At 65.7% G+C, this 12,601-nt stretch overlaps 1 protein-coding gene across 1 annotated transcript in view; it reads right to left on the minus strand.

Moving 5' to 3' along the window:
• The window catches only part of PLCD3 (phospholipase C delta 3), a 56,285-nt gene that overhangs the window by 12,928 nt on the left and 30,756 nt on the right, over window positions 1-12,601 (minus strand). The window contains exons 3-5 of the mRNA XM_065422839.1: window positions 11,264-11,492; window positions 10,120-10,249; window positions 503-728 (exon numbers count right to left, since the gene is read on the minus strand). Coding sequence (XP_065278911.1) covers window positions 503-728; window positions 10,120-10,249; window positions 11,264-11,492 — 585 coding nt within the window. The remainder of the gene's footprint in view (window positions 1-502; window positions 729-10,119; window positions 10,250-11,263; window positions 11,493-12,601) is intronic.

Below are 12,601 nucleotides of genomic sequence, written 5' to 3' on the forward strand. Positions count from 1 at the left end.
CCACGTCTCCGTCTGTCGGGGCTGCAGAACGGAGCTAAGCAGCTGCCCCCGGAGGCAGAAGAACCTGCAGACACTGACATTCGGGTGTGCACAGAAGCGGCACTGGTTTAAAACCGACGTTTGTTAATCAGGAGCAGCAATGGGGTTTGGACCCGCCCTGAGACCCGGGAGCGTCTCCACCATGCGCCATCAGGAGTCCCCGTGTCGCACAGCTGGGAATCCCCATGGAAACCTGCCCTGCCAAGGCTCTTCCCTCTGTGAGCTGAGTTTGTCAATTCTCAGCCCAGCTTCTACTGGGCCGTGCAGAACCCACCGCCACGGCGCAGTGGTACCAGGCCCAAGGCCTGAAGGGCCCCAGAGACTGTATCCGCCTCTCCTTCCTGGCTGGCTCTTTGCAGGGTCGGACTAGGCACAACGGCCAGGCGGCCAGACAGGCACCCAAGGGAGCCCTGCAGTAGAACAGGGGCTAAAGCACCAAGCTGGGGCTCGCGGGGGGACCTACCTTTCTCGCTGAGCTCATAGGTCTGGATGATCCGGTGGGCGTGCACCAGGTCGGCCGCCTCGCCCTGGTCCTGCAGGAAGGCCCCCAGCTCCTTGGCCGACAGCACGAGGTCCTGCCCCGAGTAGCGGTGGAACAGCTCCTCCAGCTCGGGCCGCTTCATCAGCAGGGTGCAGAACTCCTCGATCTCGTGCTCCTCCAGCCGGTCGTTGCTGGACTTGTCGCACTCCTGGGGGACAGGAAGCCCAGGCTCAGACGCAGTGAACAGCCCCTGCAGCCCTTGTGCCGTGACCTGGGCTCAAAGTGGGGCCGCTGGAGCCCCACTGCCCTGCCCGAGGGAAAGGGGCTGGGGGCTGGACCGGACACAACCACACCGCTGGGTGCTGGGAGAGGAGCCTGGCGGGTCTGGGGCACTTGCAGCCTGATGTCCTTACAGCCACGCAGCCCTGGGAGGCAGGGCAGCGCCCCCCCTTCCCCCCGGCTCAGAGGGGGAACTGAGGCACCGAGAGGCTACATGCCTGCGCAAGGCACACAGGGAGTCTGTGGCAGAGCAGGGCCTCGAACCCAGGTGCCCTAGGCCAGTGCCCTAATAACCGGCCCATCCTTCCTCCGCCTGGTTGCCAGGTGCCCACATCGCTAGAGAGGCAGCTGGGGCCTTGTCAGCAGCCAGGGCCAGAGTCTGAACTGCCCTCCTCCCTGGGGGCACCTCACAGGCTGGAGCAGGGCTGGGGGGGGGGCATCTGCCCTCCTGCTGCCAGGGCATCCCTGCTGTGCAGATCCACAGGCCTTCGGGCCCCTGGACAGCCACTCAGGTACCTTCCCTTCCCCCACCCCGGGGGCTGATCCGATGCCCCCCAGCTCTTCTATTGACTCAGCCGGCACTGGCCCAAGCCCCAGTCCCCCCCCCCCAGGGGGGCAGCCCAGCGCCCGCAGCAGGGAGGGGGTCTGTCAGGCTGCTGGGTACTAGAGAGGGAAGGGGCCCAAGATCCTATTGACAGCGACGTGCCCAGGGCAGCAGCACAACAGGCCCTGCTGGGACCAGGGGGGCTGCAGGTCAGGACCGAGCGGCACCGGCAGAGCCCCGGACTGGAGCAGCAGAGGGTGCTGGGGTCAGGCAGGGCTGAGGGGCACTGCCAGAGCTGGGCAGGGTCTCAGGGCTGGCGGAGCCGGGGGCGGCAAGGCCCCGCTGAGGGGCACTGCCAGAGCTGGGCAGGGTCTCAGGGCTGGCGGAGCCGGGGGCGGCAAGGCCCCGCTGAGGGGCACTGCCAGAGCTGGGCAGGGTCTCAGGGCTGGCGGAGCCGGGGGCGGCAAGGCCCCGCTGAGGGGCACTGCCAGAGCTGGGCAGGGTCTCAGGGCTGGCGGAGCCGGGGGCGGCAAGGCCCCGCTGAGGGGCACTGCCAGAGCTGGGCAGGGTCTCAGGGCTGGCGGAGCCGGGGGCGGCAAGGCCCCGCTGAGGGGCACTGCCAGAGCTGGGCAGGGTCTCAGGGCTGGCGGAGCCGGGGGCGGCAAGGCCCCGCTGAGGGGCACTGCCAGAGCTGGGCAGGGTCTCAGGGCTGGCGGAGCCGGGGGCGGCAAGGCCCCGCTGAGGGGCACTGCCAGAGCTGGGCAGGGTCTCAGGGCTGGCGGAGCCGGGGGCGGCAAGGCCCCGCTGAGGGGCACTGCCAGAGCTGGGCAGGGTCTCAGGGCTGGCGGAGCCGGGGGCGGCAAGGCCCCGCTGAGGGGCACTGCCAGAGCTGGGCAGGGTCTCAGGGCTGGCGGAGCCGGGGGCGGCAAGGCCCCGCTGAGGGGCACTGCCAGAGCTGGGCAGGGTCTCAGGGCTGGCGGAGCCGGGGGCGGCAAGGCCCCGCTGAGGGGCACTGCCAGAGCTGGGCAGGGTCTCAGGGCTGGCGGAGCCGGGGGCGGCAAGGCCCCGCTGAGGGGCACTGCCAGAGCTGGGCAGGGTCTCAGGGCTGGCGGAGCCGGGGGCGGCAAGGCCCCGCTGAGGGGCACTGCCAGAGCTGGGCAGGGTCTCAGGGCTGGCGGAGCCGGGGGCGGCAAGGCCCCGCTGAGGGGCACTGCCAGAGCTGGGCAGGGTCTCAGGGCTGGCGGAGCCGGGGGCGGCAAGGCCCCGCTGAGGGGCACTGCCAGAGCTGGGCAGGGTCTCAGGGCTGGCGGAGCCGGGGGGCCGCAAGGCCCCGCTGAGGGGCACTGCCAGCGCTGGGCAGGGTCTCAGGGCTGGCGGAGCCGGGGGCGGCAAGGCCCCGCTGAGGGGCACTGCCAGCGCTGGGCAGGGTCTCAGGGCTGGCGGAGCCGGGGGCGGCAAGGCCCCGCTGAGGGGCACTGCCAGCGCTGGGCAGGGTCTCAGGGCTGGCGGAGCCGGGGGCGGCAAGGCCCCGCTGAGGGGCACTGCCAGAGCTGGGCAGGGTCTCAGGGCTGGCGGAGCCGGGGGCGGCAAGGCCCCGCTGAGGGGCACTGCCAGAGCTGGGCAGGGTCTCAGGGCTGGCGGAGCCGGGGGCGGCAAGGCCCCGCTGAGGGGCACTGCCAGAGCTGGGCAGGGTCTCAGGGCTGGCGGAGCCGGGGGGCCGCAAGGCCCCGCTGAGGGGCACTGCCAGCGCTGGGCAGGGTCTCAGGGCTGGCGGAGCCGGGGGCGGCAAGGCCCCGCTGAGGGGCACTGCCAGCGCTGGGCAGGGTCTCAGGGCTGGCGGAGCCGGGGGCGGCAAGGCCCCGCTGAGGGGCACTGCCAGAGCTGGGCAGGGTCTCAGGGCTGGCGGAGCCGGGGGCGGCAAGGCCCCGCTGAGGGGCACTGCCAGAGCTGGGCAGGGTCTCAGGGCTGGCGGAGCCGGGGGCGGCAAGGCCCCGCTGAGGGGCACTGCCAGAGCTGGGCAGGGTCTCAGGGCTGGCGGAGCCGGGGGCGGCAAGGCCCCGCTGAGGGGCACTGCCAGAGCTGGGCAGGGTCTCAGGGCTGGCGGAGCCGGGGGCGGCAAGGCCCCGCTGAGGGGCACTGCCAGAGCTGGGCAGGGTCTCAGGGCTGGCGGAGCCGGGGGGCCGCAAGGCCCCGCTGAGGGGCACTGCCAGCGCTGGGCAGGGTCTCAGGGCTGGCGGAGCCGGGGGCGGCAAGGCCCCGCTGAGGGGCTCTGCCAGCGCTGGGCAGGGTCTCAGGGCTGGCGGAGCCGGGGGCCGCAAGGCCCCGCTGAGGGGCACTGCCAGAGCTGGGCAGGGTCTCAGGGCTGGCGGAGCCGGGGGCCGCAAGGCCCCGCTGAGGGGCAGTGCCGGAGCTGGGCAGGGTCTCAGGGCTGGCGGAGCCGGGGGCCGCAAGGCCCCGCTGAGGGGCTCTGCCAGCGCTGGGCAGGGTCTCAGGGCTGGCGGAGCCGGGGGCCGCAAGGCCCCGCTGAGGGGCACTGCCAGAGCTGGGCAGGGTCTCAGGGCTGGCGGAGCCGGGGGCCGCAAGGCCCCGCTGAGGGGCAGTGCCGGAGCTGGGCAGGGTCTCAGGGCTGGCGGAGCCGGGGGCCGCAAGGCCCCGCTGAGGGGCAGTGCCGGAGCTGGGCAGGGTCTCAGGGCTGGCAGAGCCGGGGGCCGCAAGGCCCCGCTGAGGGGCACTGCCGGAGCTGGGCAGGGTCTCAGGGCTGGCAGAGCCGGGGGCCGCAAGGCCCCGCTGAGGGGCACTGCCGGAGCTGGGCAGGGTCTCAGGGCTGGCAGAGCCGGGGGCCGCAAGGCCCCGCTGAGGGGCACTGCCAGCGCTGGGCAGGGTCTCAGGGCTGGCAGAGCCGGGGGCCGCAAGGCCCCGCTGAGGGGCACTGCCAGAGCTGGGCAGGGTCTCAGGGCTGGCAGAGGCGGGGGGCCGCAAGGCCCCGCTGAGGGGCACTGCCAGAGCTGGGCAGGGTCTCAGGGCTGGCAGAGGCGGGGGCCGCAAGGCCCCGCTGAGGGGCACTGCCAGAGCTGGGCAGGGTCTCAGGGCTGGCAGAGCCGGGAGCCGCAAGGCCCTGCTGAGGGGCACTGCCAGCGCTGGGCAGGGTCTCAGGGCTGGCAGAGCCGGGGGCTGCAGTGAAGTGCAGCAGCAGAGCTGTATGAGGATGTTGCCCACGCCCTGCCCACGCCTCTGTAACCAGAGCTACCCGTCTGCCTGTACAAACACCACACAAGGGCCACCTAATCTGGGGAGGGGCACAGCACAGAGCAGCCTGCCAGCCGTGCCCTGTTTAGCTCCTGGGACTGGCATTTCCACAGCAACCAGGAGTGCCAGAGCTGGGTGGGGGCAGGCGGGGTCTTTGCTGCCTGGCTGTTCAGTTCTGGAGCGAGTTCTGTGCAGCTGCACGGAGCGCCGGGCTGGGGGATGTATCAATAACCTCACAGGTTGGGGTGGATGAGGCAGCTCGCCAGGACCTCCAGCCACCCCAGAAATGCGGGTGAATCCGTGGCCCAGTCTAACCTGCCTGCTGGCTGTCAGAACTGGCCTGACACCAGGTGCCGCATCCTAGGACAGCCTCAGGAGTTTCCTAGGAAGGAGCCTGATCTGATGGTCAGAGCTGGGGAGCCAGGATGCCTGGGTTCTCCTCCTGCCCAGGAGGAGAGAAGCTCCATGCTCAAAGCAGGGGTATTACGATGTCCTACAGCTGTGGGAACTTGGAGGAAGTGACTGACCCAAGGTCATGCAGTGAGTCAGTGGCAGAGCAGGGAACAGAGCCCAGGGCTGTATCTGCACGGAGCCCCTTGCACACCCCGTCCACCAGCCCTGCAAAGTAGGCTCCGGCCGTGCTGGCGCTCGTCCCGAGCAGGCGGGTTTACAGCCTGGCACTCGGCCACTCGGCGACCTTTGGGCAGAGTGCTCAGCCCCTCGCAGCTCTCCTGGCCCTCGCCCACTGGGGCTGGGCTCCAGCTGCTGCGTTTGGAGCCGGGCTCGGATTTCGGGGCACCCAAGTGCATGGGTGGAAGTTCCTCTCTGCTCTAGTGCCTAACCCACCATGCTGTGCCCAGGCAAGCCCTGCGGGGAAGGGGCGCTGCCGCACCTCTCCCAAGAGCAGCACTGAAGCCTGGAGGCTGCACAAGTCACCCTGGGGAACCTGCCCTGCTAGTCCGTGCAGAGCGGCCCAGAGCCAGCTGTACCCCCAGCCCAGGCTGCTGCGCTCGGGGCCAGCACCAGGTGAGGGGCCAATTTTAGCCGGCCTGCCAGACAGGCTTTGGCATCATGCACACACCCCTGCAGGCAGCAGCCCGCCCGCCCGGCGGGACGGCACACCCCAAACACAGTGTGGGGGGGCAGCAAGGGGACCCACGAGGGACCCTCTGCAAAGTGGGGACGTGATACTGACCCTCCCTTGGTAAATCCCCCGGAGAGCTCCACATGGAAGGGGCTCTGCAAGTGCAAAGCAAGGGGCCCTGGCCATCGGCCCAAGGACAGACCACCCCAGGGTGCTGCGGCCAGTGGTGGAAATTCCCCGCTCCTGCCGCTTGTTTCTAGCAGGCCCCGCCCTGCTAAAGCAGCTGCTCTCAGCTGATGAACAGGTGGCTCCATGAGAAGCAGGGTGGTGCTGAGTGAGAACATGGAGGGGGGGGGCACGCTCCAGCCCTCTGACCCAGGTCTTAAGAAGCTTCTTGCCTTTGCCCCCCTGGTGTCCAGGCCCCGCTGTGCTCAGGCTGCCTTCGCCAGCAGGAACACTGGTGGGGCTGGGCTGGGGGCTCAGGGCAGGCTCTGGCCTGGAGGGGAAGGGTGGATGTGTGGCCACGGTGCTGGACGAGGACTCAGGAGACTGGGGCTCAGTTCCTGGCTCTGCCACTGACTCAGTGGCGTGACCTTGGCCAAGTCACACAGGCCTGAAGTTTCCCACGAGCTTGGCAGGTTCTGAGCCCTTGTAACTCTGCTGCCCCCTCCCCCCCATCAGCCTGGGCCTTTCCCCAGCTGTACAGTGGAGAGGAAGACTCCTCCCCCTCGCCTGGTCTATGCTGAACACTGCTTCAGGGACCGACCGGAGGGGTTCTCCCGTCAGCGGAGGGACCCGCCTCCCAAGAGGCTCCTCCCAGCAACCTAGCACCGTCTACACCAGGGCCTTTCTCAGTTCAACTGCGTCACGGGGGGGGATTTTTCCAACCAGGCCCCAGACTGTGAGCTCCCCTTTGGAGCAGGGTCTGTCTCTCTCTGGGTCCGTGCAGCACCTGACACAACAAGGCCTGATCTTCAATGCCACAGCACATCTAGGTCCTGGGTTCAAATCTGCATCAGCTCAGTGGTTCCCATGTGCAGGCTGTCTACTGGCCTCTGTGAGAGACGAGGTTGGTGGGTCCCTAGTGGACAAGTGTGCGGAATATCACAGCTTGGCAAACTCTCAGCAGAGGCCAGGGACTGACTGTGCCACAGCGAGGGACGTGCCCCCTGCGGAGCACCAGCTGGTCAGGGCGGGGGTGCCGCTAGGCCTGTGCCCCCAGTGATGCGGATCTCCAGCACTGCTGGGAATGTTATTTCTAATGGAGTTTAGTGCTGATGAAAGCAGCTGGTTCGGCAAGTGGCTGCTGTGGGCGGGTGCCTGAGAAGAACTGCTGGGAGTGACTCTGGATTCAGACCCCCCACCTTCTCCCAAGCTCCGACAAGCTCCGCAGAGCAAGCTGGGATTCATTTCACAAACAGCATCTCGCTGGCTGTGTGACCAGTGCCCAGCCGGCAGGGCACGAAATGAAGTGACCTCGTCCTGCGAGACTCATCCAGGGTACGTCTCCGCTGCAATGAAACACCGCCACTCAGGCTATGGGGCTGTTTAACTACAGTGTAGACATTTGGGCTTGGGTTGGAGCCCAGGCTCTGGGACCCGACGAGGGGCGACTGTAGGTCATCTGTGGCCACTGCTGACCTCACAGCTCTGATGCCCTGGCCAGATGCCAGACTGGGGAATTCCAAATTCCCCCAACGCTCTGTTGGAGACAGGATTCTCCTTCACTTGCTGTCCTAAACTCGGGCTGTGTATGCAGACTGTTGCCATGTTCCACCCCAGAGGTGGCTGCACTGTGGTGGTCGGACTTAGTTCTCTCCCACATGTATTGCAGGATCAAACCTGGCCCTGGTGCAGCTTGTGACAGGTAAAAGGAGGGCTCCTGGCCCCGTTTGTCAGTACATGGACTGCGCTGCCACCTCCCCTGGGTAATAAACAGCCAACTGGACTGTAGATCCCAGCCCTGGCCACACACACACAGCTGCAGGCTGGAGCTTCCCGGCCTGAATCTCAGGAGCGGGTGTCGGGGTGAGTGGTGGCCCCAAGCGGCAGGTCTGGGCCTTGAGGCCCCTCCCTCCTCCTTGGCTTTGTTTGTGATTCCAAGGAACAGGCTCCGTTCCTGGACGCTGCCCTGCCCACGCCCCGATCCCTCTCTCTTGACTTCTGGTTGCTCCTGAGCTCCTAATGGGACCCAGCTGTTCCTGGCGCTGCAGCCGTAGGTGGGGCTGGGAATGGAACCGTTGGAACAAGCTGCTCTATTCCATCCAGGCCTGTAGGGCCCACAGGCTGGCTGGGGTGGGGGGAAGCAGGGGAGGGCCCTGGCCCTGCAGCCTGTGATGAAGGCGCTCGTGGGTGCACCAAGTCTGACCGTTTTCTGCCAGTGGGATCGGAGGCTCTGCCTCACTTGGCTTGGCTGGACTCAGGACCTTGCTGTGGTGCTGGGCAAGCGTCCCCGTGTCCGACCCAGAGACCTCGATCCCAGACACTGACACTAGATCAGCAGCAGCCCCTCCCCCGGCCGGGGGAAGTTTGCACCTGGGTCAGAACTCTGCAGCCTGGGCCCATGCAGCCCTTGTCATATAGGGCCCTATGGGTGAGAGGCACAAGCCGGTGCCATCCCCTCTGTGATGCCCTCCCCAGGACCAACCTTACAGGGGGGCACCGTGGTCAAGAGGCAAGGAGCGGGGTGGGCCTGGGGTGTGAGGCCATGGAAGGGAACTCAGGGCAATGGCGGGGAGGCAGCAGGACCCAGGCGTGATGGGGGGAGAGGCAGTGGGGACCAGGGAGGACGGATGCAGAGCCCCGGGAGGCAGTGGGGGCCAGGGGTGATGGAGGGATGGGGGTTGGGGGAAGCAGCTGGGGCCAGGGGCAGTGGAGGGATGGGTGGGGGGGCGGGGCCAGGGCGATGGAGGGATTGGATGAATGGACTAGATTGCGGGCTAGATTGTTGGGCTCAATGGGTAGTGATCAACGGCTCCATGTCTAGTTGGCAGCCGGTATCAAGCGGAGTGCCCCAAGGGTCGGTCCTGGGGCCGGTTTTGTTCAACATCTTCATTAATGATCAGGAGGATGGTGTGGACTGCACCCTCAGCAAGTTTGCAGATGACACTCAACTGGGAGGAGTGGTAGATCCGCTGGAGGGTAGGGATAGGATACAGAGGGACCTAGACAAATTAGAGGATTGGGACAAAAGAAATCTGATGAGGTTCAACAAGGACAAGTGCAGAGTCCTGCACTTGGGATGGAAGAATCCCATGCACTGCTACAGACCGAGTGGCCAGGCAGCAGTTCTGCAAAAAAGGACCTAGGGGTTACGGTGGATGAGAAGCTGGATATGAGTCGACAGTGTGCTCTTGTTGCCAGGAAGGCTAACAGCATTTTGGGCTGTATAAGTAGGAGCATTGCCAGCAGATCAAGGGAAGTGATTATTCCCCTCTATTCGGCACTGGTGAGGCCACATCTGGAGTATCGCGTCCAGTTTTGGTCCCCACACTACAGAAGGGATGTGAACAAATTGGAGAGTCCAGCAGAGGGCAACAAAAATGATTAGGGGGCTGGGGCACATGACTTATGAGGAGAGGCTGAGGGAACTGGGGTTATTTAGTCTGCAGAAGAGAAGAGTGAGGGAGGATTTGATAGCAGCCTTCAACTACCTGAAAGGGGCTTCCAAAGAGGATGGATCTAGACTGTTCTCAGTGGTGGCAGATGACAGAACAAGGAGTAATGGTCTCAAGTTGCAGTGGGGGAGGTTTAGGTTGGATATTAGGAAAAACTTTTTCACTAGGAGGGTGGTGAAGCACTGGAATGGGTTACCTAGGGAGGTGGTGGAATCTCCATCCTTAGAGGTTTTTAAGATCAGGCTTGACAAAGCCCTGGCTGGGATGATTTAGTTGGGGATTGGTCCTGCTTTGAGCAGGGGGTTGGACTAGATGACCTCCTGAGGTCCCTTCCAACCCTGATATTCTATGATTCTATGATGGGTGGGGGGCCAGGGCAGGCAGTGGGGGCCAGGGGCGATGGAGGGATGAGTGGGGACGGGGGAGGCATTGGGGGTCAGGGGCAATGGAGGGATGGGTGGGGGCAGGGGAAGCAGTGGGGGCCAGGGGTGATGGAGGGATGATTGGGGGCAGGGAAGGCAGTGGGGGCCAGGGGCGATGGAGGGATGGAGGGGCTGGGGAGGCAGCAGGGCCAGGGACGATGGAGGGAGGGTAGGGGCAGGGGAGGCAGTGGGGGGCAGGGGTGATGGAGGGATGGGTGGGGCCGGGGGAGGCAGGGGGGGCCAGGCCGATGGAGGGAGGGTGGGGGGCCAGGATGCCAAATAACAAGTTCGCCAGGGCCCCATTTCCCCTGAGGCCAGCCCTGCCCCTCCCACCGGAGACACGGCTCCCTGGGGGCGCGGTAGCGGGTAGAGCACCACGGGCACAGCGGCGGGGGGTGGGGTGGTACCTGGAAGAGCTGGTAGGCGTAGATGTCGTTCATGTCAATATTGATCATCTTCAGCATGTCCTTGATCTCCTTGAAGGACATCTTGTTGTCCTTGTTCTTGTCGGCTCGGTGCAGGATGTCATGGATCCAGATGCAGGAGATGTAAGGAAAGAACGCGGGGGACAGACTCCCGGTGCCCCCTCCCCCTCTAGGCCAGGCCTGCCTGGGGCTGTAATGAACTGGGAGGTGTGATGAGTTCACTGCAGTCTTTGCGCACGGTGGGGCTGAGGTCGGCTCTAAGGGCCTGACCCAAAGACCCTGCAGCCAGTGAAAATGACAAGGGCTTTGAGCAGAGACCTGGCTTCCTGCTGTGCCCCCAGCAGCTGTCCCGCTCCCAGCGCCCCCGGGCAGTCCCAGCCCCCGCGCAGCTGCCTGATGGTGGCGCTAGATCATCCAGTCATTTCACACACAGCTATTGCCCCAGTGCAGCTCGTACAAAACCTACAGCCGCTAGGCGGTGGCGGGTTTTCCTGGCTATTGGCAGGAGCCCTCCGTGCCAGGGCTCAGGGTTTGCACAAGGGGCCCTGTCCTCACTCCATTGACGCATGAGGGGCAGAGAGGGGATGTGCCCTACACCAGGGCATGGCACAGCCAGGAACAGATTCCAACCCCTGCCTCACCTGGCTGCTTCCGGGTGCATCACTAGGGCTTTGAGAGCCCAAGGTGGGCAGGGCTATGTGGGGCGAAAGCATCAGCCTGAGGCTGGGGGACAGGAGGTCTAGTCCCAGCTCTGCAGGCCGCCCCTCCAGCCCACCTGGCAGATGAATGAGAGTCCCGCTGCGTGCTTGGCCCAGCAAGGTGTGTGGGGCAGGGCTGGAGGGTGGTGTGGCCAGGGCAGGGCTGGGTCCCATTGTAGGGTCAGTTACGGTCTGGGAGCCCAGGCACTCAGGGCCAGTGACAGCGGTGTAACCCTGCTGGCCTGGGTCAGGCCTGGTTTGCGTGGGGTACGTGCAAGGAGACAGACCCCGGGCAGCGGACCCGTCTCCTAACAGCAGGCTGGAACCCCAGACCTGAGCCACCCCTCCCCATCATCCATCGCGACTGTGCCCAGCCCCATGCACGGGGACAGGGGGGCGGAGACCCTGCCGGTCAAGGGAAAGGATATTGATCAAGCTTCTCTCGCTGGCTCATGGCTTCCACCTTGGCCATCAGCTTTTTCAGCCCCCGGGCCCACCTCTTCGCCTCCTCCTCACTCTGGGCAGCCAGGTCCAGGTTCTTCCGCCGGCCCTTGAAGACGATGGTGAGGCACTGCGTCTCCGGGAAGGAGCGGCCGTGCTTGCGGAGGCCCTCGGACTGGCAGCCCTCCCGCACGGCTTCCATGTGCGTGATGGAGACTGCAGGAGACAAGGCACCGCAACGGGGACGCGGTCAGAGTCCTGTGCTGTGCCCTGGGCCACTCGCGTCTGGGCTTTGGCCTCTCTTCCCCACCTCCCTCTAGCCTGCTGAGCGCCCTTGAGAGCCGGCCTACGGCCAGCGGGGCCCAGCCACTGACCGGGCCCAAGAGAGCAGCACATTTCAGGTGATCAATGAAATGTGCTGCTAGGGAACCCACCAGCCCCCACTCCGTGACTATGCTCGGAGGGCTGGAAGGGAGGGGAAGGGATCCCCCGACATATGCACCAATGCCTAGCCTGCCCTGGCATCCCTCGCCCCATTATCTTGGGCTTGTCCAATATGTTCTGCTCCCTCCCTAAACCGCAGCCAAGAATGTCCCTTCCCCCATTCCTCTCCTGCCCAGGAACTCTGCCCCGTTCCCTGGTCCCTAGCGGGGAACTCAAACCAACTCTTGCTTGAGGGTCTGAAATGCTCAGCTACGTTGATGGAGATTTTCCATCTCATTGCCAGCTTAGGCCTCCTGGGCCCGAACCAACAACCCCAATCCAGCCCTGCGGCCCCTGGGGAAAGCTTGGCTCCACCTTCGCTGCTGGCCCGTTTTCATTACCCCCAACCGGGCCTGGCCACTGGGGTCCCACCTGGCCTGGGGGACTTGTTCCTGTAGGGCTGCCAGCACCAAGCGTGGGAGAGTTCAGAGAGCCAGCACACTCATGGCCCTGATCTGTGTGTCTCCAGCTCGTCCTTCAGGAGCCAGGGGAAATCTGAACCGCAGCCTGGCGCTGCCCAAAGGGGGCCATGAAGGCTGGTAAAACCAGAGCCAGGATTGCAGCAGAGCTCAGGTTTCCAAGGGTCCAGCCCCCATCCCGGGGGCAGACGCTCAAAGCAGCGCAGCTCCCAGCATGCCGAGCCCTTGGAAAGGGCAACCCTGGGCCAACGTGTGCTTCCGCAGCACACGCTGCTTCCACCTTGTTTGGAGCCCAAACCTGGCAGCTCCGAGATCTGGGGAAACTCACCCGCAGCAGCACCAGCCAGCTTGGCCAGTCTTGCCCCTGATCTGCAGCGGCGTGTTCCCCTGCCCTCAGGGCACTTGGGAACCGGAGCTGGGACG

Source organism: Emys orbicularis, chromosome 25, assembly GCF_028017835.1.
Source record: "Emys orbicularis isolate rEmyOrb1 chromosome 25, rEmyOrb1.hap1, whole genome shotgun sequence".
Lineage (NCBI taxonomy): Eukaryota > Metazoa > Chordata > Testudines > Emydidae > Emys > Emys orbicularis.